The following is a 27,555-nucleotide window of genomic DNA, read 5'->3' on the forward strand; positions in this document are numbered from 1 at the left end:
TTAGAGCCCGCTGCTGTTGACCACTACACCAGGCAGGCTTTCTAAAATTTATCCTTACAACAGCCCTGTGAGGAAGGTTAGGCTGAGAATGTGTGACTGGCCCGAATCCACTAGGCAAGCTTCCGTGGCAGAGTGGGGGGTCTCCCAGATCCTAGTCAGACACTAAGCACTACACCGCACTGCCACAAATGTTGAGCTCAGGGACAGCTTTTCAGGACGGACGTGGCTGTATTTTGAATTGAGAGATTTTTTAAAAATCCATAACCTACCGAGTCTCTTACAATTCTTTCCATATGAGCTATTAGATCTTGCTGCCGGCTTATTTCACTGTCCTTCTGCTCCACCATTTGCGTTAGCTCTTGTATCCGCTCATTCTGCAGAATCATTTTCTTCCAGAAAGAGAGAAAAACAAGCTTAGTTGTTCCACGGTAATTCCTAGTTATTCCAAATCTCAAAATGTGAGAAGAAAGGACAGTTTCCCAAGAAGAGCGCATTTACCTGAGTAGCCTCCTGAAGAACTTGGGCAGATTCACTCAGTTTATTCTCTTGCCTCCTCACCTCTGTAAATTTTTAAGCAGTCGATATTAGCAACCATCAAAAAGGAAAGAATAACTCAAAATCTGCCTAGCCTTGCATTAGACTTTGAAACAGAGCCATGTTTCGCCACTGCAGTCTCTGCCCCATTTGCTGCAACTACAGGGCTCATGCCCTGCAAAAGGAGACAAATAAGCTACCACAAAAGACAGGAAGCTGCCTGAACTCAGGGCTTGTCAGTGTTTGCTAGGCAGACACACTCTGGTCCACGCCTTTTAAAAGAAAGACATTGGAGCCTTCCAGGCGCAATCCCCTCTTCTCAGCAACTGGCCAAGACAGCCCACAAGATTCTCAGAGTGCTGCTGGGGCTGGAGGAGAAGGGAGCTGCTCATCCAAGCTGTGAACTTGAATAGAAGGATGAGAAGCAGACAGGGTATTTCTCCCTATGTCATATTAGGGGGAGAGGGAAGGTAAAGGTCACTCTCCAAACGGCAGCAATCCAGACATCAGTGGACTACAATTACCATGAGCCCCTGCCAGCATGGCCAACTAGCAGGGGCTCATGGTAATTGTAGTCTATGGACATATGTAGAGACACACTGCTTGGCCACCCCGTTCTAGGCGGTTCATTTATTTTATTTATTTATTACATTTGTATTCCGCTGTCTCAAGTGAACAACATTGTTAAGTCTGCTCATTTTGACCAGATACCAAACTTTTCCCAAGATGCTTTATTGAGAGAAGTCTAGTTATCCCATCAATACCACACAATGAAAGTGACTACAGAAGATCAGCATGGCCACTGAGTTTGCTACGCCCGTTTTGAACATGTGCAAGTAAAGCCACCTAAATCAGGGGTAGTCAACCTGTGGTCTTCCAGATGTTCATGGACTACAATTCCCATGAATGGACTACAATTCCCAATACCCCTGACCTAAATGGGAATTGTAGTCCATGAACATCTGGAGGACCACAGGTTGACTACCCCTGACCTAAATGATTGGAACCAGTTTAATGTTTGCCACAAGTTTCCCTTGCAGCATGTTGTACAATTCTTCGGCTCCCAGAGGTTTTTTTAAATACTTGCTGTAAGTTTTTTCACAGTACCTACCTTCATTCCTGCTTGAGAGTACTTCTTGGATTTTGGATAATTCAGCTGTAACGTCAGCTAATTGCTTTTCCAGGCGCTCAATAGTTTGCGGAGGGTCTTCCAAAGCATTAAGGAGCCCAAACACCGTTTCTGCCTGCTGCTTAATATCAGAGACATTATGTTGTAGTGATTCTACCATGCCGTCAAAATCAGCAGAACTTCCCAGATCTCTAGCTGCATCTCCCTTTTTGCAAGACACACAAAAGAAGGAAGAGGAAAACATACAAAGTAGTCACACAGCTCTACAGGAGATGCTGCGGCTGTTACCAGAAAGCTCCCCCAATAACACAACAAGGTATCACTAGAGTCTTTCACATTCAATATTATTCAATATTATTCACATTCAATATTATAAGCCCCAAAAAAGTGGGAAGAAAGCCAAAAAAGGGTCCATCAAGAAGACAGTTAGTCCAATCAGCTCAGGCATCTTAGTAAGGTGTTACTAAGTTACCATGATGCAAGGGCAGAACCTTGTGATAAAGGACTCTCCATACTTGCATCAATCTTGACATTAAAGAACAGATAACCTCCTCCATGTGGCAAGAGATCTGTGTTTTCCGTTGGACAGGGAGAAAGCAACATGAAGTCTCAAAGTAACACAAAGTAACACGTTACTTATCAGTCCAACACAATCAGTGGCAGAACAGCAAGAAGAAGAAGAGTTGGTTCTTATATGCCGCTTTTCCGTACCCGAAGGAGGCTCAAAGCGGCTTACAGTCGCCTTTCCCTTTCCTCTCCTCACAACAGACACCCTGTAGGGTGAGTGAGGCTGAGAGAGTGCTGATATCACTGCTCAGTCAGTACAGTTTTATCAGTGCTGTGGCGAGCCCAAGGTCACCCAGCTGGTTGCATGTGGGGGAGCGCAGAATCGAACCTGGCATGCCCGCACTCCTAACCACTACACCAAACTGGCTCTCCTTGCAAGCAAGCAATTCCCTGATTACCCAAGGCAACCCAGAAGCTGGCCTTTAAGCACACCTACAGAGAGTTAAGGATGAAAGTTTACCTGAGGTCTTTCCTGCTCACCAGAGAGTGGCTCTTTCACCCCTCCTCCTCCATCATTCGCCTGGGGTATATAGTCCTTCACAAGGTCCTTGTAAATCCGCATCCGTTCCTCACAGTTGTCCTCTGCCAGTTCTTGCTTACGGACAGCCAGCATCCTAAGTTTAATGAGAGGCAGAAGTGAATTGTGGCACAGCTCTATCAGTGCAGGTGGAAGTCTTTTAGAACTCAGAATGCCTTAATAGGTTAGTACAGTTTGGAAGGCTTGGAAAGAACCCACAAAAGGAAGGGGTGGGGTGGGAGGGGACTAATTCTGTTGTTAGTTTCCAAGGTCTTTTCTTCCCTTTTTTTTTCCTAGTGGAAAAAAATATGGGAACACCAAAAAGCCATGGAATATAAATCTAGACACAGTATGTATAATCTTTTGCAATGACTAAAATGGCACAGGATGCAGGAGTTTGTAACTTTCTCTCACTTCAGTATTGGGCATACTTACAATACTGCTTGTAGAAAACGAAAACATTCATAATACTTTTTGGCCATTTCCACATGGGTTATTTGCCCCAGGTTCAATGGTGCTGGGAAGGGAAGATTATTATGTTTCCCCCACAGCGCTGTGGTGCATTAATTTAACCCCCCCCCCCCAGGAGTTTCCCCAGCTTTTCTCTTTCCTAAACCTGCTTGGCCGAAAAGACTTGGGAAAGATCACAGCAAAGCCTGATTGCTGATGTTTGGGTGGGAATGTTTGAGTTTGGCCCGTGCGACCGCACATGGCAGCCATTTTCCCTTCCCAGTTCTTCTCCATGCCACCTCTGGGATTTTTTAAACCTGGCACCTGAACATTTTCGCATCAATGTTACATTACAGCAAAATGTGTAACAGCTTCTCTGCATTCCCAGCTTTCTTTTTTTTAAGTCTCTACCACCATTTGCAGTAGTGGTATAAGGATATATATGCTGTTATTTTTCACATGGGGTCAAAGGTCTAAGGGAAGCTTCACTGTGCACAAAGTCAGGCATAAAGGCACAGGAGCAATGAGAAGGCCTAAGGCAGGGGTAGTCAAACTGCGGCCCTCCAGAAGTCCATGGACTACAATTCCCAGGAGCCCCTGCCAGCATTTGCTGGCAGGGGCTCCTGGGAATTGTAGTCCATGGACATCTGGAGGGCCGCAGTTTGACTACCCCTGGCCTAAGGTATTATGAGTTTGCCGTTCTTTGCACTAGGTGATGACCAGAGTTGTGACACCAAATCACTCCCACCGCAGTCCAACTTCATAGTGTGTTTCAGGGAACTGCATTAAAAAGCCCTGTCCATGCTGGGTCAAACCTTCCATCCCCCTGGCCACTGGTAAGTAGTTCACCGGACGGCAGACTCCTGGATCTACCTCTATGCAGATGCATTCCGACAGCACGGCCACAGACCCAGGCCAGGAACGGAAAGCCAGCCTTACTTGTGGTTTCTCTCATTGTCAGCAAGGTATCCAGCACACTCCCGCACGACTTCTTCGCGGATCCTCAGCTCCATGAATAGCTTCTCTTTCCTTTCATTGATCAGTTTGTTTTTCAGATCCTCTATTACACCGAGAAGCCTCTGAACATGATCAAAGGAAGCGGAGTCAGTTTGTGGATAACATTACCCGGTGTGAAAACACAACTTGCCCATTAGGTGCATTTAGGAACACTCTTGTAAGCAGCACCAAAGTAAACAGGTCCTCATGTGTGTTTTGTTTGTTCGCTGCTTGGCATTAAGGTACCAATAAAGCAAACCGTTTATTCAATAAAACCCCGGAAGGTTTAATAACTGCTTGAGGATTCCACAGCTAGTCGCTCAAACAGGCTACTTAATCCTGCCCATTCCTGGTATTTTACTACACACTGAATCTATATAATATACAGGAGCATCAGATTGCTTATTTGGAGCTCTGCTGCAACATGGGAGTGACCCTTTCCTCATATGACAGCAGTGCTCCTGTGCAGGGAAGTCCTCCTATAGGAAAGCTCAGTTTTCCCGCACCACAAGCCTGTATTGAGTTAGATGGGGATAGGAGAGAGTTAGAGATGCCCACTATTTCCTGTAGGAGCCCAGCACAATGCACGTGGCAGAGGCTGCAACTAGAAGACAGAACAAATGCTTTGTGGACGGCATGTCCCGGGATCGGGACTTGGCAGTCTGGTTGCAGCAGCTCCCACACTGAAGGGGACTGGGGTTTTCTCTGCCCGATACAAAGAAAAAATCTGGCAAAGAGCTTATACTGAATTAAGCCCTCAATCAGTCAAAGTTTGCAGTGGCTCTCCAGGGGCTCAGGCTGCAATTTTCCCATCACCTACTACCTGATCTCCTTCACTGGAGATGCTGGGGACTGAACCTGTGACCTTCAGTACGCAAAGCAAATGCTCTACCCACTGAGCCACAGACTTCCCCCAACAAGCTTGTGACGCAAATCTTCTCTGAAATCCAGAGCGGATACCCTTCTCACAAATTGTATTCTTCCAGTCACTTGAAAGCAAGAGGTGCGTCAGCTCAAATGTGCAAGCAAGCAGGGGGAAAGGAGCCAAACACAGGGCTTACTATCCCTCACAATTGTTCTGCACGTAGATGCACCATGGATTAAGACAATGATCCATGACTTAAGTCAAGATCATTTTAAAAAGGACACCAACACTATCCTGCAAACACAAAAGACTTAGACCGAAGCTTAAGTTTCCTCTGCTATCAGGAAAACATTTCTAATTATTTAGTTTTCATTTGGATGTAGCAACATATCGCTTAGTGCGTTCACATTTCACACCCTTGTCTGTCAAATGTATATTTCCAGGTAAACCATTGTCTAGCCTTGCTAATTTCATAGTGTATTTCATGCTACATGCAAACCTTCTCGGTCTACGTTGAGCATTGAGGAAGCCAGTAGTGTTGTCACCCGTCCGCCCCCCCCCCCAGGGCAGTGCGATCCTATGCAGAATTACTCAAATCTAATCCCATTAATCTCAGCAAGCTTGAGCAGGACTACCTCTGAAGAAGGACCACGCTGCAAAAGAGTTAATTATTGAAACATTCTGCCTGTTCTGCTATAGAACCAACAGGACTCCTCCTCCGGCACAGCAGCACGCACCAGATATTCTGCTTTTCTGATGACCACTTCATCCTCATCATCTTCACCCTCTGCCTGGCTCAGCGTCTCCCCCATGACCTCAGGCTCTGTCCCTTCGGGAAAGTTATCCTCAGTGCACGGCATCCCATGCACCCCACTGCTGTCAGCAGGCGACTCTTCTTCATCCTCAATCACGTCTTCCAGAGTCCTCTCCCAAAGTATGGTTGCTCTTCTAAGGGGGAAGCGTGCGTCAGCTTCTCCCGCCTCAGTCTCCCGTTCGTCTCCCGTGGGCCTCGGGTCACGCGTTCCTTCTTGGGGAGAAGCGGAAGAGTCGAGGACGACAACCTGTTCAGTAAGAAAGATAATAAGTTGCGTTAAGAGCCGTAGTGAGAGGAGTTATTTTGGCCGTCACGGCCTCCTGCACAAAGAAGTCTAGTGGAGACGTCGCTCTCCTTCAGGAGTGTTCTCCAAGGACTCACTCCTTCAAGAACAAGCTAAAACTACAAGTTACAAAAGGTTCTTTATTTGCCACCCAGAAGCACAAACAGGCAAGCTAAGTGGATGAGTCGGGGCAGAGTTTCAATGAGGAGAAAAGTTGGGCTTTGTACCCCGCTTGTCACTACCCAAAGGAGTCTCAAAGTGGCTTACAATTGCCTTCCCTCCCTCTCCCCACAACAGAATTCTGCAGGATTTACTTCCGAGTTAACACAGATCAAGTTCATAGGGCACATTCTTGTACTTGAAACGCCGTACAAAGGCAGTGGCGAGCCACCTGGCCAGCCGTTATTTGCAGTTCTCGCACTAACTTATTTGACTGCACTTACTTTCTGAGCAATCGCCGAAAACTTCAGCACATTGAGCGTCTCGTCATAGGCAGCGGCCCCCGGGCTGACGTTGACTATCATGCACACTTTCCCTTTACCGCTGAAGAAGCCTTGGAAGAAGTGCGTTAGCTTGCTTTCGCGAAAAGGTATGTGCTGCTGCATCCTGGAATTGAACATCACAACGGCGTTACATTGCAATGCACCTTGGAGTGCAGAACAGACAGCTGTTCGTTGAAGCTGCCATGACCCGCAGTCAACCAAAACCTAAAAACGCTCTGCAACATTTTACCCAATCCACAGCAGCAAACTTGTTGCTGGCCTCTCACACGTCTGCGGTAGAAATCTTGAACAGCCGAGCACATGTTTTGCAGAGAGACGGGGACATGCAATAGGGAGTCACATTGTGATCCCCGTGTGCCTGTGGATATGGCTTCCCTTTGGGAACACCCAAGCACTGCATGGGCAGCAGATGGGCATTCAGAAGTGTGCGTGCATTGGTCCTCAAGTAATGGCGCCCAGATTCGTGCTAGTTTCACTCAAACAGGGTTGTTTATTATTATTATTATTATTATTGTTAGCTATCTTGGTGTTCAGAACTTTAAAAAGTGAGCAAAAGGGATGGAGGTAGGGTTTTGCATGGTGGCGTCCAAATCGGATGCTCCGGGCCGCCGCAGCCAGCGCCTCACCACAGGGGGGGAGGGTGCGCGGCACTACCTCGTGGTGAGGCGCTGGCTGCGGCGGCCCGGAGCATCCGATTTGGACGCCGCCGTGCACAACCCTAGATGGAGGGGGTTGGCTTGCTTCAGGGGAAGGGGGAGTTGTTCGTGCTAGATACATAACCAGTCAAGCAGACATCTTGAAATGAACACACTTGACTAAGATTATCAACAAGTTTTTTAAAGGTTAAAAATCTTGAAACCACTATGCAGACTTTTAATGATCGGCAGAGTGCCCTGCGACAGATGGATGGCAGAAGAGTTACGTTCAATCTAGTACTGTTTTATCAAAAGAGACGCCTCGGGCCTCTAGACACATGCAGGGAAAACTCCTGGGATGCTTAAAGGGTCATCTGAAAAAAGTGAGGTAGCTACTGTCCTTTAACAGCACCCCGCACACCCATACGTGCAGAGAGAGAAACAATAACCTCTGTGGCTTATGAATGGGAGGGAGCATGGGCAGCAGATGAAAGGGAGAAATGTAACCGGGGTGAATATGTGGATGGGGCATGCTAGCTGGATCTCACTGGAAGCTAAGCGGGTCAAGCCTTGGTTAGCCACTGGATGGGAGAACACCACGGAAGTCCAGGGTCACTACACTGATGCAGGAAGTGTCAAACCACCACTCTTGTGGTTAGTCAGCTGTGACTTGACAGCACTTCTCTCTCACACACCCACCCCTGAGAGAAATAACACCATCTCAAATCATTAGGACACAGCACAATACTAGTCCTGGCCTGGACAGTCCAGGCAAGCCTGATCTTGCCAGATTTCAGAAGCTAAACAGGGCTAACCATGGATAGTATTTGGATGGGAGACCTCCAAGGATTTGGGTGGTAGTTCCTCCAAAGAACACTACGGGTCGGGACACAGATCCAAGAAATGGCAGACCACCTCCTAACACCTTTTTCCCTGCCTGTCAAGACAGTCCCTGGATCTCCTAGCTATCCTACACACATGCCATGTGATAAATAAATCACGACCATCAAAATGCCTGACTCTTCCCTTTTTCCTTCACAGGGAGCATTCTGCCCTTTGCAAGGGGCTCGGTGGCTTTCTACAAAGGACTCTGTGGTCTACCTACTTACTTAGATTGCTGACTGGTCTTGAGGGCATTGATGCACTTTCCTAGAATAAGCAAGGAAGCATTGATGCTCCCACTCTCTTTTAATCTTTCTCCTTCGTTGCGGGTTCTGGTGCAGCGTTCTGAGCCAGCCAGGTCACACAGAAATAATCTGAAGGCAGACAAAAAAAGAAAAAAAGCCACACGAAGCGCGAAGTTTAGGCTGCCCTTTGGTACGCTTGGCAGAAACTAGACTTTTCTCAACGCAAGATGACTTACTCGCTGACTCGCACGACGTGCGTGACGTTGGGATCTATTTTGAGCATTTTTACTGTGAAGATGCTGTGGCTGAAAAGGGAAAACACATAAAGTCGGTATCGGAAGCATTGAACTTTAGAGGAGAAAAAATAACATTGTTGCCGCCTAACAATGATAAAAGAACCTAAAATTCCAGTTTCACGAAGCATCAACATACTTCACAGGTTATGTTCACTTTGATTCTAACAATGGCTGAAAAATCTATCACCACGCACACCCCCTGCCCCTCCCCCAATTTCCTGGCCATGAGTTTTAGACTTATTTTTTACCCTGCTGTCCAAGCAAGGACATTTTTAAAACTCAAGAGCATAAAGGGAAAATTTAAGCAGCAATGTCTTGAAGTTCCCTATTATCTAAGGTCCTAAAGTAGACCGCTAACTCTAAACAAGGTCTGAATAGGAATTATTTTACCCTCAACATGGCCCACCATCAAGATCAAGGAATTTGATAAGTTCACAGAATAGAAACCAAATTATCCCTGTTATCACTGCCACTCTGCGAGGTAATCAAAAAACAACTTAAAGATGAACAACATGTTTTTCAGTAAGAGCTCTCATGAATCACTACTTGTACCTTCAAATTTGTGTTTTCTAGCTAACCTATTCCGCTGTGCATCTATCTTCCTCCTTCCCCTCTCTTGTTTCTTACCTCCTACTAGAGTTAGCGTTCAGTTTTGTAGAAGCAAAACTTTGATTCTTCAGGCCTAGTTTCACGAGTTTAAAGGCTTCCTTAGCGTTTGAAACCTGAATCCACTGTAGATCTATAGAAAACATTGAACAACCAAGTATCAAATAGAAGCATTGCATGCACATAACTGAGAAAAGGATGAGTCTTGCAACTAAATTGATGCCTTACACACAGCCTGGGCTACTTTATGGCAAGACGTGACCAGTTCATATACTCTCCCCCATCCTACAGAGTTTGTTCGTTCCCACTCCGCCTGTAGCAGACAGTTTGTGTGGTAAACAGGTCCGCTTACTCAGGTCACTGGACGCATTATAAAGTTAAGGCACAGAGGAGCAGGGCACAAAATCAAACAATGCTTCAGTGTCGTGCTGTATTCATGGTTCCATGTGCTTGGTTTCAGGTGCGAACTGCTTCTCAAAAGTAACATCCGCAAATCTGCAGAATTTATAGCCATATCAATTAAAAAGCAGGTGGACAGAAAACTTGAAATTTATTACAGGATAGCTTGAGTGAAGAATTATGGATGCTCTTGGCTGAGTACGTGATTAACCCTTAATACTCCAGGAAAATAATTTTATCCAGTTTAGAAGGTGTGTGAGAAAAACGAGAATCAAAGTTAAGACATGGAAAAAAATAAAATAAATCACATAAGAATTTGCCGTGGATACAGACAGGGACAATAGACACAGTTGTTGATCCTACCCTGAGATAGCAAATTTTCGAGAAGAAGGAGAGTTGAGATGAAATTATGTACTTCCTTAGCATCACATGGCTGAATTTCTTTTTGAAGAGGGAATAAAGCCTCCTTTTCCCTCTACTTGGTAAAGCTTTTGTTTCCAACCTCTGATCTGGAGGCCACCGAGCCCTTCGACTGAAAGAGCTCCTTACCTTTGACGTACAAACAGCCTTTTATGTCCTGCCCAAGGCGCAGCATCTTCCTCCTCTTATCGCTGGTCATCGGGATCAGCAAGTCATAAATGAAATCATTGTAAATTTCACAGAACGACACCCAGATGGAGAACTTGGCGCTGCTATCCTCGTCCCTGCTTGCTTGGTCCACTTCTGATGGCTCTGGGAAGAAATGGTAAACGAGGAGGGAATGGCATAAGCGTTTTATGGAAGCACACCATTCCAGGCAAGATCATGTGAAACGGTATCATTTAATAGTGTTACCTTTAGCGGCTGATGAAAACCCCTGAGTTTAACACCTTTGCTTCACCTCCTGGGTTAGCGTCCCCTCGCTGCAAAATCTATGCCCCCCTCCACACACACACACACACACACACAACTCCTTTGGATACAGAACTTACCTTCAGAATTATTGGCAGTTTCATTATGGTTTCCATTCATGCCAGTTTGATTATCCATCTGACAATTAAGAAAGAAACAAAATATGGGCAATTAAATATCCTAAAGAGAGCTATAAAATACTGTTCTTCGTATTACAGCATTAGATGTTTACAATGGGCTACTAGCAGCTTATTAACAGGGAAATTTGTTACAATTACTGCAGAAACTGTCAAATGGGAGCCACAATTAGCATGCTTAGGCAGAAATATGAGTCCTGTGCTATGTAAAAAAAAAATACAGTTCCACAGATACCATTAAAAAGGCAACATTCAGAAGCCACCAAGAGATTATTTGAATAATCTAAGACCCGTGATGGAGCACGCTGTCATGCAATCGCATCAACAACAGCTAAATGTATTAGGCTATGAGATCATGCTTTTCTTCCCAATGCAGTCCCCAAAGTGGCTCAGAATATCCTCCCCTCCTTCATTTCACAATCCTGAAACAGAGTAGGTAAGAGTGACTAGCTCACAGGCACCAAGATCATTTCAAGGGCTGACTGGGGATTCGAACTTGAGTCCACCATCTCCTGTGAAAGTGTTAAGCATCATCAAGCTGCTTCTAACTTATGGTGATCTCCAAAATGCACTTTTTAAGAAGAGCTGTTTTTTTAAGTACCCCACTTGTTACTACCTGAAGGAGTCCTAAGCCGCTTACTATAGTCTCCTGTTCTTCTCCCCACAACAGACACCCTGTGAGGCAAGAAGAGGCTGAGAGCTCTGAGAGAACTATGACTGGCTCAAGGCCACCCAGCTGGCTGCATGTAAAGAAGGAGTGGGGAATCAGGCCTGATTCTCCAGATACAAGGTTGCCGCTCTTAACCACTACACTACTGTGAAGTAGTGGTGGTGGGATTTAAAGCAGTCGCAAGAGGTAACAATCAGCTCAAACTATTGCAGAATTGAATAACTGTAACTGTATGTGTGTCCTTGACATTATGTGTTTGTCTAGCACAGGGGCAGTCAAACTGCGGCCCTCCATAGGTCCATGCATTCGCTGGCAGGGATTCATGGGAATTGTAGTCCATGGACCTATGGAGGGCTGCAGTTTGACTACCCCTGGTCTAGCATGGAGATACTTTTTTTCCCCAGCCGCACAAGCAGTTTAACTCTTAGGGTTGGCACGATCATTTTAGCACCATTGGGCCTCTTGTACCTGAGATGACCCCCTACAAGTCCCTGAGGCTAAAACCCACCACCACCACCAAGACCTCTGGGACCTTTCCATGTGGCCTTAATGGATAATCTGTCCTGGGTGTTTTCACCCAACCTCATTCCCAGAACACCTACTATGTTAAAAGCCTGCTATAGTCAGCCAGACTAAGGTCTTACACCGCAGTCTGACCTATTTGCCGTTCCAAGAATAAAAAAGACTCTTTGGGCATTTGTCCATTTCTCATTTTGATCAGTAGTCACGCAGTGATCCAAGTTGCTTTCCAGGTATGTACTCCCCAGGTTCTCCAGCACTAGACAGCCACCATCAATAAAATAAATTTGCATCCTTTGTACCTTGCATCTTCCCCTTAAGCTCATGGCAGTTTTACCAACATTAGAAAGCATTTTTCATTCATCTCAGTAAGACATCATCTCAGTAAGGCAAAGACATTTTGCAGAATGACTTTTGTGTGCATGTAAGATTCTTACGTCTCATTACACTCCAGAGTGTTGTCGTTTATCCCCGAAGCTAAAGGGAAAAGGCCCAACAAAACAAGGAGTGAAAAGGCTGTTGCCAGTTGCTCTGCTTTCAATTCCAATGAATTGGCTTGGTAGTCCAGCCTCCCACTTAGGGAATTTTGTAGATATTTATGTAAGTTCTATAAGATGCCCTACCTCTTTCATAAGCCGGAGAAGCGAGTTCTTGAGATTCATTTCTTCTCTTACTTCCTCTGCGTTCAGCTTTCTATGTTCTCGACATCGATGGGGCTTGAAGTCCATCTTGGGGTACAGTTTGCCTGGGATGTTTCTAAACAACATTTCCAGCGCCCGTGGGAGAATGCCAGCATTGTCTTCTGTGCCTGTCATGTTCAATGTAAGATCTCTGAATACTCTTTTGGAGCCAAAGAGTTATGGAAAGGTAAAAGATTCTGGAACCAAAGCCAGGCTTTGAGACTGAGCAGGTGGATTCAGAGGATTGCATGATCAGAATGAGTTGTCCTCCGTACTGGTAAGGAGTTTTGTGTGCTTGACTGATTACAATACATGACATTACAAAGCCAACTTATTTGCTGTCCAGGGGAACAGAGTGACCACCTCCAACATGCATTCTAACAAAGAAGGACCCAAGGACTGGCTATGCAGAAGGAAGCATCCCTCCCCACGCAAAAGAAATAAAAAGGATGCAACATCTCCCTCTCCTCTCACTCACATACATGGTGTTCAAACCCTACCAGCACCTACCAATTGAGGGCACATTTGGACCATTACAACTTCTATGCAGTCCACCATCACATCGACAACAAGTACTTGGACCGGTCAAAGCAATTAATTTCCTACCCACTCTAACATCTTCCCCCTGTGGGGCTGGCAGTGCTGATGTGGGAAGGTAAACTCCTGACAGTATTTTTCATATGGGATCTTAGAAGGCTATTGACCAAAAAAAAAAACAGGGAAAACAACAAAATGAGCTGCAGATGAAAGATGGCGGCTCGCCTAATGAGGTCCTGCTAGAGAACACCATGACACAATGCCTGGTCTCAGCTTCATTTCACTTGTAGAAATTTGCAGCACTTACTCAAACGAGAAATGAAATAACCAGGAAGCATTGAAAAGTTACACTCTGTTTCAAACCAACCAACCTCCCAGGTTAAAGTGGTAGCTCAAATGACAAAAACAGCCACAGCAACTATAGTACAACTGAAGCCAACAGTCCCAAGAGGTCAGCTGTACCTTGGTAGGTGTATGTTTTCCCTGCATTCGTGACCCCGTAAGTGAACACCAGGCGACTGTGTCCCCGCAGGAAGTCTTGCACTGGCTGCTTCATGGTTCCGTCAAAGAACTCCTCCTGAGTCGTTTCAGGGCCGAAAACCTACCAAATTGACAAAAGGTTTTTACGAAGGTTATGAGCTCTTTGTTACTTCCATTTTAAAAAGCTTTATCAAAAGCATTTTTAGCCAAACTTCCCTCAAAGGAAGGTGACAAGGACAGAATCCTTGCCCTTCTATTCTCACAGCAATCCTTTGAGTAGTTCAGGCTGGAAGATGATTGGGGCAAAGCTACCTTAATAGCAGAGTGTATCCCTGGTCCTGGCTCAGCACTTTAACCACTATACCACACCGTGTCAGGCTCTCATGTCTTAAGTTTTGTTTTCAGTTTACGCACAAAACCAGCCAGAAATATTAAAATTGTGTCCATGCCCCAGATTGTACACCGGCAACACTCTTATTTACCTGAGAAAAAGTGAATTTCTGCACCATCTGTCCCAAATTTTTTTCACTAAGTCGAAATACCATAGAGCTCTTGGGGGCTTTTAATATAACGCTTGCTGAGTCGAGAACAGAAACGCAGCCCTGCAGAAAGAAAATTGCTTTTTAGCCTGGCTTATAGCATACATTTAATGAAGCCACTTCTAAATGTTTTATGAAATTTAAAACACCTGAGACTCGATCTCTTTTTCCGATTGCGTGAGGGGTCTAACGCGAAGGCAGACATAAATGCGCTCTCTGGATTCCAAGCTCTCCCTCTAAAATGCAGAAAAAGAAACCATAGGAGTTACTGGCCAAGAATTTACTTGTGGTATCTCTAGGACTAACTATTGCTTTTACATTAAAAAAAAAAATTTACAAAAAAAAAAAAATCCAGCCAACCATTTCTTCCTCCTGTGTAGATTACTTAGCACTTCATCTCTGAGCAGTAAAGAGGCTGATCATTTGTTCTCTGGCCCAGTGACTCATGCTGTGAGACCTCCTAATGGCAAGTCTGCAAACCCTATTTCTGGAAACCACGGCAGATGGAAGTCTTATCAGCTGCACTTGTCATCCTGTGATTATCCATGGCGGAATTATCATTTATTTCTGTTCACTGTTATTGTGCCCTTCCCTGCAAGGAGCTTGTGATGGGATGCCCTCCCCCTTTTGTCCTTACAACCATCTTGCTCGGCTAAGAGAAGAGGACTGCCCCCAAATCACCCAGTGTGATTCACGGAGGAGGGACCGGAATCAAAGATTGGGGGTGGGGGGAATGATCATGGAAACAGACCTTTTCTCCAGACCCCCCAAAGTAGGAGGGAGCACCTGCCCAAGTAGTCCTGAGCAAGGAAGTACCTGGCCAAGCTAGGTATAGCATGGCTTAGTAAGGGCACTTCTTTTAGCATGGTGAGATCCTCTTCCTCACTCCTGCCCCTTTTGCGGGGCTTGGGTCAACTGGAGATGCCCCCCACCATATCCCCCAACCCTGGCATCCTTGGGGGATACTCCTAGGCCCACTAGAATTCTCCTTCATGCCTTTAATGGCCAATCCACGCCTGCATGAATCTGGGCTTCTCGGGTCCCACTCTAACACTAATCACGACATTATACTGGGTTTCCGTCTTGAAGGAGGTTCATTATACACTAGGCATTATACCCTGGAACCATGAAATTTGAAAATGTGTATTTTGTTTACTGCATCTCATCTACAGTTTCTCTTGGTCATGACTAATTTCCGTCTTTGACTCAGCTCTTTTATTAAGACAGCCGAGCTGGAGTGCACACAGACACACACACAGACACACACCCCTGCTGTTCACAACTGAAACAGTTGTTTTTAATCTCAGAATGGGACTGCAAGTGCTTACCACCCAGTTCTGTACTTCGAAGTGCACTCTGCTGAGACCAGCTAGCTTCACTTCCATCCAACCATGCATGACAATGCAGCCTGACTCGTCTTACCTGGCTGATATCAGAGATGGATGAAAAGTCCTCATAGAGACTCCTCTTAATGTCAGTGGCGTCCAACAAGCCAGTTCTCGGGGACATCTCAGCCGATGTGACAAAGGATGGCCTAGAAATCGCTGTCTTATCCAAATCTGCCTCCATCCTATTTTTAAACAGGAGAGACCTTGTTTGAATTGCAATGCATAACTGAAATATGGACTGAACCCAGTTCAGTTATGCCACCTTTTGATTGTGGAGACACTCCTGGAAGAAAAAATAATTCAGACTTCGAGGCACACCAAAAGCAATATCAGCTGATCGTGCTTCCCTGCTGGTCCACTCCGCCAACCCCCCCAAGCCCCAGTGCTAACCAAGGGTCTAGGACGGGGGTAGTCAAACTGCGGCCCTCCAGATGTCCATGGACTACAATTCCCAGGAGCCCCCTGCCAGCGTTCGCTGGCAGGGGGCTCCTGGGAATTGTAGTCCATGGACATCTGGAGGGCCGCAGTTTGACTACCCCTGGTCTAGGATAACCTAGCACCAGGTCATGGCCCAGTGCTAAGCAGCAGCAGCAGCAGGCCCCTCCCCTGTCCCCCAAGCCCCAGAGCTTGCCAGGAGGCTTCCAAGCCCTGGATCTCGTGGAGGTCAATTTGACGTCTTAGGGGCTGGGGATCCTACGCAGGTTTTAGGAATAACTTAAATTAAAAACAAATACGAATTATATTAAGATATTTAAACCTCCAAGGCTGAAAATGGCAACGCAGGTTGTTATAATTAATTCATAGAATAGTAGGGAAATTCCCTGTATGTTCAACTGTGAATAACAAGACTAGATAAGTTTTGTATGAGTTAACTGTTTAGTTTGACCTGTCAAGAAGTCCCTTATTGTGAGCAATGTCTCACGCGATGTCTCACTAGCAAAGCAAAGCAGCATTCCTGAGGTATTTTATAAACATTTTAATTGGTTTTGCCAGGACAAAGAAAATCGTGAAGCATCTGCATGATATGCTGATATTGACGCCTGTTTCTAGAGAAAATCAGGAAGGTTTTAGGGAAATAACATTATGCATTGGCTTCCAGTTGAAATCCGGATCCGATTCAAGGTTTTGGTCTTAACCTTCAAGGCCTCACACAGTCTGGGCCCTGTGTATCTCTCTGAATATGTTTCCCAGAGACCTCTTCTATTAAGCAGTACCAATCAGCTAAGGATCCCTGGCCCTAAAGAAATTAATCTGGCCCCATTCCTGCCTGGTGGAATGAGCTCCCAGGAGCGATCAAAACCCTGTCGGAACTCTCTGAGTTCCGCAGGGCCTGTAAGGCAGAGCTCTTCCGCCAGGCCTATGATATAGGCCAGTGGCCCCCAACCCCCGGTCCGGGGACAAGTACCGGGCCGCGTCTCCTCCTCGTCCTCCTCCCAGGCTGCTGTCTCGGGGGCTGCCCTGCCACTCTGCCGCCTGCTCACCTTTAATGATCTCCGGTAGCTGCCATGGTTGGGGCTCCCCCTTGGTGTGGCACTGTGCAGATGCTGTTGGTAGTGCCCGCCAGCAGGCGGCGGGAAGTCAGGGGCACCGGTGGGAAAGCAAATGGAGTAGGGGCTCAGGCAGCAGTGGCGACGTCCTTCAGCAAAAAGACTACCCCCCTCCCGGGCCTTAGTAAAATTATCAAGCGTTGACCGGTCCCTGGTGATAAAAAGGTTGGGAACCACTGGTATAGGCTATCCAAATCTCTGACGCCCTCCTGCCTTCTCTGCCTTCCTTTCCCCCTCCAATTCCTCCTAACATCTGGGTAGCTACACATTCTTATAGATTTTCAATGCAACAGTGACTAATTGTGGCTTTTAAAATTCTTAACATTTATATCTGTTCACTGTATTGGTTTTATTGTTTTTTAGACTGTGCAAACCACCCCTAGATGGTGTGTCTGAGAGAGGCAGTATATAAATCCCTAAATAAATAAATGTGCATAAATACTAATTGCATTTTGGATTTGGAGGACTTATGTTTGATGATTCTGGCAGAAATTCTGAAGCTATTGACATATATTCTTATTGGTTAACAATTAAAATTGATCGGATTGCAAGCATTTGAGCACCAAGTCAAGAATCTAGAAATTTGATAATGAGTCCAACAAGTTCTGCTTGCTAGATCTTAATGCTCTGGGAAAAGAGGTCCCAAGACCATCTGGGGCTTTAAAAGTGAGAACTAAGGCCTTGAACCTGACCCAGTCTTCAGTCTGGAGCCAATGCAGCTGGGCAAGGACTGGCCATTTATGGGCTCTCCAATGGGTCTCAGTTAAGGGCCTGTTAACCACATTCTGGACTAGTTGAGGTTTCCAGAGCAATCTCAAGGGCAGCCCTACGTAGAGCAAGTTACAGTAATCCAACCTGGAGGTGACCATTGCAGCTAGGTCGGATGTCGATAGATAGGGCATTAATTGTCAGGCCTGGTAGAGATAATAAAATGACTGACAGGTGACATTTGTGAGCTGGGACTCCATGGATAAAAGAGGCTCCAGAATCACAACCAGACTCTGGACTTGTTTTCACCCAGACCTGACACCAACATTTTGCGTGATATCATTTCCACTCCTAGTCCTGCCTCTGAAGCTCCAGGTAGAAGAAGAGTTGGTTCTTATATGCCGCTTTTCTCTACCCGAAGAAGGCTCAAAGCGGCTTACAGTCGCCTTCCCTTTCCTCTCCCCACAACAGACACCCTGTGAGGTAGGTGAGGCTGAGAGAGCCCTGATATCACTGCTCAGTCAGAACAGTTTTATCAGTGCCGTGGCGAGCCCAAGGTCACCCAGCTGGCTGCATGTGGGGGAGTGCCGAATCGAACCCGGCATGCCAGATTAGAAGTCCGCACTCCTAACCACTACACCAAACTGGCTCCACTTAAGGAGACAGCTTGGCAACCCAAACATTTTTATTTATTCAATTTATACACATACACCTTTCTCCACAATGGGGACCCAGAGCAGCTTACAGACTTTGCTCCATTTTATCCTCACAGCGGCCCCATGCGGCAGGTTAGCCTGAAACAGTAGGACCTTTCCAAGGCCATTCAGTGAGGATTTGAACCTGGGCCTTCCAGAAAGTAGTCCCTTACCCACATCACCACACTACCTCTCATTTTCTTGTTCTGCCTTGAGCAATTCTGGATGCCTTTCCATAAAGCTAGTTTTCATTACAGTTCAGAAGTTACATCGCAGAAAGTGACAACACACAGAAAAGACAAAAGCCATGGCTTGATGTAGTGTTTGGATTTCCATTTTGTCATGCCACAGAAGTTTCTCACAGTGAAAAGATAGTTTGTGTGTACACAGATGTATACAATATGTAAATCAAAAATTCTAAATCCTGTTTATTGTCCAATCCGTTGCCATGGTGTAGATGCTAGAAAAATACCTCTTGCAGTTGCTCAGTTTAAAGGTGAGACACACAAGCCACTGAGCCAGGTGCCATCAAAAGCCTTTGTCCTGAAATTCAGTTAATGCTGCTGAAGAAAGTCATGAAACAGGCTGTGTTATACCGGAATCCTGTTCAGCATGCATTACAGAGCATTTCTCCTGTTGTTTCCAAGGACTGGACAATAAACAGGACTTATAATTTTTAATTCACATATTGTATACACCTATGTACAAACTAATATTTTGTCGTTATCTTCTTTGTGTGGTCCTATTTGAGGACAGAAGTTTATCAGCCAGAATAACCTGCAAGACAGCTTGCCTGCCACTGTGGACATGTACCAGCAATGTACAACCGCAGGGAAGAGGTGAATACATTTTATTTATTCATTTATTCATTTATTCATTCATTCATTCATTCCGCCCTTCCCTATGGCTCTGGGCGGTTGACATAAAACATTTTGGAACATTTACATAGAACATTATCAAAACCAATATAACAATAACAACAACACACCAACTAGAACAACTAGAACAGCACTTCAACAATAACTTTGACACTCCCTCAGCAGGTTCGATCTCTCAGTCTCAGTTTAGGATGCTGCTCCAATATGTTGAATGCAAAGCATGACAGACCCTGATACTTAATTGTCAACAGCCAAATATCTACAGGGGATGTCAGTAAAGCTGCTAGTCGTAGATGGTTTTTGTTCTAGGTGTGTAACAATGCTTGAATAGATACACATACACGAGCTAGATAATTAGGCCTCCTTCATAACTAGGTCTGAAGCCAAATGGAAGAGAGAAGTATCTCTGCCATCACTTCTGTTCTGAAGGAGTTACAGGGCGAGGCTCTAATACCCACCCAAAGAATATAGCAGATCTACTTCTAAGAACACCTGCAAAGAGTTATCGCTCCCAAGCAGTCTAGGAAATGAAAACAGAGAATAGAAATTGGCAGAGCAATCCCACAGAACACACAGGCAACCAAAACAACATTAAGGTTGTTAGAGCACCAAGAGGCCTACAAACGTATTTAATTGTGCCCTGTCCACCAGACAGTTATGCAGCATGTCATTCAAGCAGTATAGTGAGAGAGAAATGACTGCAAGGAGGAGGATTTTGACCTACCCAGTCCTGCACAGAGAACTATTTGGGGCAAGTAACCACTAGGCACCCAGTTATCCAAGCAGATCATGGACCCACACAAAAACTAGGAAGGCTTGGAGAATCAGGAGGCCAGCTTGGCAGAGAATGGAAATCCAGTCAAGTAATCCAATTATTGCCAGAGAGAGAAGCATATGGGACAGGGCTGGGAGGGCAAGAAGCCAAGGCACACAGTAGGCATACCACAAGAACCAAGCCAGACTTGATGAACCTTGACACCTCCCTTACCAGTTCACTAAGGTAGCTTGACAGGCATTTTCCCATCTACACCAAGCAAAGCTACTAGTGCCCTACCTGGCCCCAGAACCCTCAGCCACAGTGATCCATTCCACGGTCACCTCCAGGCTAGACGACTGTAACTTGCTCTACCCAGATTGGACTGGGTAATAGTAATGCATTTACCTGAGAATATACCCTGATTGACACAGTGAGGTTATATTTCAGTAAACAAGGACAAGGTTAAGCTAAATGAAGGGGAATTTAATTGCAAGTAAGCATAAACAAAATGACCAAAAATATAAAAACTGAATCACGACCATAGCTAAAGCATGAGCCTATTCATCTTATTTCCAATTATGAGGAAACTATTTCATAGGATCGCCCACACACAAAAAAAAACTGCAAGGTATTCAGCAGTTAACATACAAAACACATGTAATTTATTTCCAAACAAAGCACATTATCCAAAGCAGCCCTTAATACTCCAAATGGTTAAATATCGTGTGTTACAAAACTGCACCTGCAGCAAAACAACTTAAGAGTGGACAAACCCGCCCTTACTTCCATTCCAAGTGAACATATTCACAGCTGGTTCTTATGCCTTCTTTCTCATTAACTGTAAAAGGGGTTCTTACTTACTTTGAAATCCTCAGTGGTACATCAACAGTGGCTTGACATGAGCTTCAAATCCAAGCAGAATGCCAGTCACCTTCCCTGATAAGCGGGCTGCAAGCCCAGCATCCTTTGCCACACCGGATTTATCAGTCAAAGCAAGCAGCTGTCCCGCCTGGTAGAGATGAGACACAGGGTCAGTGCCTTCAGACTGTCTTCTCTTTGAAACACAGGTGTCTTTGAAAGGCATTGAACTCTGTAGCTGGCAAAAAGTTTACCCAGAATTACCAAGAGGCAAGGATTTAATTGGCATAACCCGTGTTTCTCCCTTATGGTCGTATCTAGTTTTTCCTTATAAGTGAAGGAACTGTTTTGGGGTTTTTAAATTTTAGTTTCCTTCATGATTGGAATGCCATGAGTTTACTCCAGGTAAGATCAAAGAATCTCCTCCAGTGTCACTAGAACTCGGCAGTCTGATTATGTAGTTAAGAGAAGAGTTGAGCTGGTTTTTTGTACCCCACTTTTTACTGCCTAAAGCTGCCTCAGAACAGCTTATAATAACCTCCCCCCCACACACACCCTGTGAGATAGGTGAGACAGCGAGCTCTGAGGACTGCAACTGGCCCAAGGTCATCTGGCTAGCTGCCTGGGGAGGAGTGGGGAAGCAAACTCATTTCTCCAGATTAGAGGCTGCCCCTCCTAACCACTACACCAAGCTGGCTACAAAGCCTTAACACTGTTCAGATGGCTTGGCCTTTCCTGCTTCCTCAGCTTGACAGAAATTACATGGTGCACGAGTACAACAGCCACTAGCGGGGAGAAGACTAGGCTGTCAGCTCCAGGTTGGGGGTCTAGTAAGTTCTATGAGATGCCCTATGAATGCTGGCAGGGGCTCATGGGAATTGTAGTCCATGAACATCTGGAGGATCACAGGTTGGCTACCTCTGCCCTAGATGGATATTTGGGGGCAGAGCCTAGAAAAGGCAGGGACATCAGTGGGGTAGAACACCCTAGTCCTCATTGAAAAGCTGCCATTTTCTCCAGGAAACTATTTTGTCAGTTTCACCCCTTGAGTCAAGAAAGACTTAAGCATTGAAGCTCCTGTTAGCTAGTTAGCATAGGATCAATTATTAGATGAACACCAGGAAATGGGGGGGCTTACTCATAGTGAGAAGAACCTAGCACTGACTATTGGCTAATTAATATAATGGAGATGGGTAGATACAATTCTGCCTACACACAGGTGGAGGGCTTTTTTTTTTGGGGGGGGGGCTGTTCTCTTAATCTGTGTAAAAAAGCAACTAAGACAGAATAGACCTAGAAAAGATGACAGGCTGTTATTTTCCTTCCATGTAGGTTCCTTGACTATGCAGTAAACTTATCTTAGAAGCTAAATCCATGTGTCTGTACAGCATCATTTCTGCTGTGTGGGATTTGCTCTGCTATATTTTTCCAACAGGAACTCATCTATGTAGCCTGGAGATGAGCTATAATTCCAGAAGATCCCCAGGTCTAGAGGCAGGCATCCTTATAGGTGAGCCCTGTAATGAAACTCCTGCGGTTGCCTTATGGCACTCAAAACATTTATTTTGGTATGATTATACCATGGTACAGTCTCAGCAAGGTGCTCTTTCCATTGTTAATTGTATCCTTCCCTGTTTTCTGTAAACCGCCCTAAGCCCTTGGGGAGGGCAGTATATAAATATAATAAATAAATAATTGCTTCCCCATCTCCTTCCAGCAGCCATAGCATTTCTTTGGGCATGACGGGAGCATGGCACAGTCTCAGCAGCGTGTTCTTTCCATTGCTTCCCCCCCCCCTTCCAGCGGCCAAAGCATTTCCTTAAGCATAACTATATCACGGTACAGTCTCTGCAGAGCGCTTTTCCCACTGCTTCCCCGCCCCCTCCAAATTAAAAGGGAAGAGCAGCAGCCCTTTGCAGAAAATGGCAACGTCCCCACCAGTACCAACACTCCCGGGGCCACAAGAGGCAGCGGGGGGGAGGGCTTCCCTTGTTCCGCGGCCCCCTGCTTGCCTTCCAAAACGGAGTAAAGGCACCCACTCACCGAACCCCCAACACCGCGCGTGGCCCGGTCCTAAAGGCTACGCCAGCGCTGCCGCCTTTGGCCAAAGCAAATCCCGGCCCGACCGACGGGGGACCCGAGTCGCGGGCTCTTTTCAAACCCAACCAATAGGAGGCACGTTGGGCCGCGAGGCTCATGGGAATGCGCCGCGGAGCTTGCTGGGAAGGGTAGTTTTCTCGACGGACGTGGCGTTCTTCATGGAACTAGCCAGCGCGGGGGATGCGGGGCAGGGGTGCCAGTTTCAGCTTGGGAGGTGCCAGGAGGTTTAGTGGTGGAGCCTGAGGAGAGCAAGAATCTCGGTGGGATACAGCGCCATAGAGTCCACGCTGCCCATTTATTTTCTCCAGGCTCTCTGCAGTCTGGAGATGAGCTGTCATTCCAGGGGATCCCCAGCCCCCACCTGGAGGTTGGCATCCCTTAATACTTCGGAGAATTCCCTTTACAGGTGCTCCGATGCGTGCATCTGTTTGGTCGAAAGGAAGCCCAGCCGGGATCGGTGAGAGCCGGACTCCCTGAAAACCTCTTGCTTTCCCCCTTCTGGGTTCGAAGAGAAGAGGTTGGTTGGCTGGTTGGAGCCCACGAACCAATACCTGCGTCTGGAAGGTAGAGTCAAGAGGGGAGCCGTGTTGGCCTGAAAGAGCAGGGCACACTTTGAGTCCAGGGGCACCTTGAAGACCAACCAAGATTTATTCAAGCTGTGAGGTTTTGTGGGCATGCAAACCTAAGGGGGAAAGTGAGCAATGAATCAGCATACAGCGTCATGGAGATGTTTAACTGATTCAAGGACCAAACCGGAATGACCAGTTTAGGGTATAAGATTACTCAGATCGGAGATTAATAGACAGATGCATCTGGAATTGTGGAATGCTGAGAGTTAATTACTTTGTTCTCCATTGGCAAGTTACTGACCACACTTGTGGATGGGTGTGTATTGTTTTATTTACAGTATTTGCTGGCGTATAAGACTACTTCCCCCCCCCCTGAAAAACATGCCTCCAAGTTGGGGGGGGGGTCATCCTATACGCCGGGTGCACTTCAGTTGGGATAGACAGAGCTGCCCATAGTGGCCCACAGTACTGTAATGTAATGTAACAAACTCTATATTTTGAGTGGAAATGTTGGGGGGTCGTCTTATACGCTCAGTCGTCTTCTACGCCGGCAAATACGGTATTTATTGTGGGATTTATATACAGCCCTGTCTTTGGAAACTCAGGGCGGTCTGTGAATTATGTTAATTAAGCACCTGAACTCTAGCTACATTGTCCTGGCAATTGAACAGATTTTGAGTTCAATGACACCTTTAAGACCAATAAAATTTTATTCAAGGTTTGAACTTTCATGATAGCACACACTTCTTCAGCTACAATGTCCTGTCTTCCTGCCCCCTGTCTCTACCTATGTGTATGGTTGAGGAAATACTGTTCATTATGTGTGAGCCCACCGAAGCTCATATCTTGAATATAAAACTGTGTCAGACTTATTTATTTATTCATTCATTTAATTTATATACTGCCCCTCATTGTGCCGGCTCAGGGCAGCATACATGGAACAGTACAACAAGAAGTACATAGAAACATTTGCAACAATATGAACAAGAAACGTGAACAGTCAAACGTCAAGCAAAGTTTAGGAACAATGTACACTGGGGCATCTGCAGCAAATCAGCAGGGAATGGCAGCAGCTGAATTATAGCTCTATGCTAGGGAAGTGTGGAGTGTCTATAAAGTTGCCTGGCAAAGGGACCAGGTTGCAGGGAGGCCCCTGTCACTAACCTCAGCCAAAAGCCTGGCAAAAGAGCTCCATTTTGCAGGTCCTACAGAGCTGTATGATTTCCAGTAGGGCCTTAATTTTGTTGGGGAGCTGGTTCTGCCAGGTTGGGGCCATGGACAAAAGCCTCTGGTTGAGGCCAGGCAAATACTTTGGGGCCAGGGATCACCAGTCTGTTGGAACTGATGGAGTGAGTTGCTCTTTGGGGAGTATAAGCAAGCAGGCGGTCTTTGAGGTATGCAGGGCCTTGAAGGTGAGTATCAGCATGCATGGTATCCAGGTGAGAATGTGGGCAGTTACATTCTGAACCAATTGTGATTTCCGGAAGGCCTGCATAGAGCGAGTTGCAGTAATCTAGCTGCTTCAGACCAACTATGTGTGCGTGTTTTGTTCAGCTTGTTGCCCTCCTCCCAATTACCAGTTTTCAAATCCAACAGACCTGCTGGAACCTCCACCTCCATCCGCTGAGCCAAGGGCAATTTCTAGGGGCTCCTCACTAGCTGCTGCCTACAGAGAACTCTATTATAGACAAAGATAGCTTCTCGTCCCAGCGCGGTAGCTATGCTAGACCACCATAGCGAAACCAAAAGAGAATCGCAGCACGCCTTCAGGACCAACCCAACCTTCTCTAGAGAGGGTGGGAAAGGAATCAGCAGCCTTCCCCAGCCCCCACCTAACTCTCCTGGGCAAAAAACAAGCACTCATCCTGGCTAGCTTTTCTGCTGCCTGGCCTAAGCAGCCCCAGCTAAACTTCCATCCTCGGCACAGCTAGTAAGAAAACAAGAGCCCGATCCCCTTCTTTGGGCCGAAATTCAAAGGTGGACTGGGTTGCCACGACCAAGTACAAATGGGCCATGCCAGCCTGTCCTACAAATTCTGGCAGACTCTGCCGCCCATCCTGGCAGCCAGCCCTGCAGAGGGAGGAGAGACCCACGTGGGGATCATTTGTCGCTAGGCCATCAGGGAGCGACAGCATTTGCACGGGGCAGATCGTCTTGCAAAATGTTGATGTTGGCTTGTCGGCCTGCCGCCAGTCCTGGAGTAAAAGGAGGGAGGGACTGGCAAACGCGACGGAGCAGACAAGGGATCGTCAGGCCATTCCTTTCAAGACATGATTATTCAATCCTTGAATAGGAGAGACATGGTGCAGGGGCCACTGGAGGGGTGGCCAGATTTAGGACAGGCTGGCATGGCCTATTTGTAGGCTGACCCTATGTACCCTTTTGAAAGGGACAGTACTCTTTTTTTCACATTTTCCCACGAACCCCTCATTCTAATAAAAATGTCAGGTTTTGTCCCCTTAATAAAAGGTATATATATGCTTGCTGTTCTGCCATCTAAGTGTTAAGACAATGAGGGCTATATTAGTTGTAAAACAAAACTGTGTCATGGAGCGTGAGAAATTTTATAATAAGGTGTTGAAAGACCGAAATTTGCTGCATAGGTTTACATCATCGGAGAAATGTTCACGGTACGATTGTGGTAAAAAAAAAGTCCCCCTCGACTACATCTACCTACATTTTTGTATGGGTTCTGTCACTGAAGAATAATGGCAAACTCAATATGTTCATAAAACTTTTTATTGCCTAACTTTCATGAATACAGAATATTCATCCCCTGTCCCATTTTTGCTACCCCAATGTATCAAGGGAATAAGGTCAGTCTATCCATTTGTGAACACATTCCCTTCTCCTGGTGGACTGCTACAGAACCGAGGCAATTGGTGCCTTGCAAATGTGGCTTGTGGGGTTCCTCATCCAGTAACAACATGACAAGCCCATGGCCCTATGGATCTGGTTGTCCTCGGCAGATGGTTTGGGGGTGAAGAGTAGACTGGGGAATGTGCAATGATTCTGGGTGTGCTCGGTCAGGCTCTTAGATTGCATTCGCTCACTTGAGATGAAAGTCCCAATAATTCTAGGCTCTGAGAACTGGTTTAGGGATGGTTTCAATGTTGGCAGAGTTTAAATCTGCAAAGAGGTCGGAACACCAAACTGAGTAAAATAATTAAATAGTTTTACTATGCTGAGAAAAAACTTTGTAAAGAAAGAGAGGCAAGAGAGAGTCCTACCTAACTGCCTAACTGTTGTTCTTCATTCAGTCATTCTGTGAGTTCTGGAGGCTACCAGGGAGGAAATATTCTCAAAGGAGCAGGAAGTTTCCAACTGAGCAATCGGGATGCTGGAGGAGATTATTTGGAAAAAAATTCAGGAAGCTCCTATTCTAACTATGCTAATATGCATTTCCAGCTTGGTGTGAGAGCCGGCTTGCTGTTGTGGTTAAGAGTGGCAGCCTCTAGTCTGGAGAACTGGGTTTGTTCCCCACTTCTCCTCCACATGAAAACAGCTGGGTGACCTCTCAGCCCCATCTACTTCACAGGGTGTCTGTTGTGGGGAGAAGGGCAGGCAATTGTATAAATACAGCCATAAGAATGTAAGAAGAACCCTGCTGGGTTATGCATGGAGTGGAGAGAGTCAACAAAGACATTTTTCTTCCTGTCCCAAAATAGGGCATACAATTAAGCTGATGGGAAGCATTAGGGCAGCATTAGGAAGGTTAGGAACCACTGGATTAGACAGATTCAGGGTCTACACGTGGCTACCAGCCGTGGTGACTGAAAGGAACCATTCAGAGGCACTGATTACCAGTGCCGAGAGACAACATCAGGGGAAGGCCTTGGATCCTGTGCCTTGTTGATGGACCTCCAAAGAAAGAAGTTGGC

General features: G+C 46.1%; 1 protein-coding gene across 4 annotated transcripts in view; it reads right to left on the minus strand.

Moving 5' to 3' along the window:
• The window catches only part of KIF20B (kinesin family member 20B), a 48,176-nt gene extending 24,989 nt beyond the window's left edge, over nucleotides 1-23,187 (minus strand). Inside the window, exons 1-19 of one of the 4 annotated variants that reach the window (XM_077350327.1) lie at nucleotides 23,049-23,187; nucleotides 21,009-21,156; nucleotides 15,597-15,744; nucleotides 14,324-14,410; nucleotides 14,118-14,237; nucleotides 13,618-13,756; nucleotides 12,562-12,746; nucleotides 10,693-10,750; nucleotides 10,271-10,453; nucleotides 9,344-9,455; nucleotides 8,657-8,725; nucleotides 8,403-8,549; nucleotides 6,599-6,761; nucleotides 5,796-6,119; nucleotides 4,137-4,276; nucleotides 2,691-2,844; nucleotides 1,646-1,781; nucleotides 499-560; nucleotides 270-389 (exon numbers count right to left, since the gene is read on the minus strand). In XM_077350327.1, coding sequence (XP_077206442.1) covers nucleotides 270-389; nucleotides 499-560; nucleotides 1,646-1,781; nucleotides 2,691-2,844; nucleotides 4,137-4,276; nucleotides 5,796-6,119; nucleotides 6,599-6,761; nucleotides 8,403-8,549; nucleotides 8,657-8,725; nucleotides 9,344-9,455; nucleotides 10,271-10,453; nucleotides 10,693-10,750; nucleotides 12,562-12,746; nucleotides 13,618-13,756; nucleotides 14,118-14,237; nucleotides 14,324-14,410; nucleotides 15,597-15,743 — 2,346 coding nt within the window. In that variant the 5' untranslated portion in view covers nucleotide 15,744; nucleotides 21,009-21,156; nucleotides 23,049-23,187. Of the gene's footprint in view, nucleotides 1-269; nucleotides 390-498; nucleotides 561-1,645; nucleotides 1,869-2,690; nucleotides 2,845-4,136; nucleotides 4,277-5,795; nucleotides 6,120-6,598; nucleotides 6,762-8,402; nucleotides 8,550-8,656; nucleotides 8,726-9,343; nucleotides 9,456-10,270; nucleotides 10,454-10,692; nucleotides 10,751-12,561; nucleotides 12,747-13,617; nucleotides 13,757-14,117; nucleotides 14,238-14,323; nucleotides 14,411-15,596; nucleotides 15,745-21,008; nucleotides 21,244-23,048 lie in introns of all 4 variants that reach the window. The other 3 variants (XM_077350324.1, XM_077350325.1, XM_077350326.1) reach the window with 3 other exon arrangements.
• Between the last annotated feature and the right edge of the window lie 4,368 nt (nucleotides 23,188-27,555).

The sequence above is a fragment of the Paroedura picta genome, chromosome 8 (assembly GCF_049243985.1).
Source record: "Paroedura picta isolate Pp20150507F chromosome 8, Ppicta_v3.0, whole genome shotgun sequence".
Lineage (NCBI taxonomy): Eukaryota > Metazoa > Chordata > Lepidosauria > Squamata > Gekkonidae > Paroedura > Paroedura picta.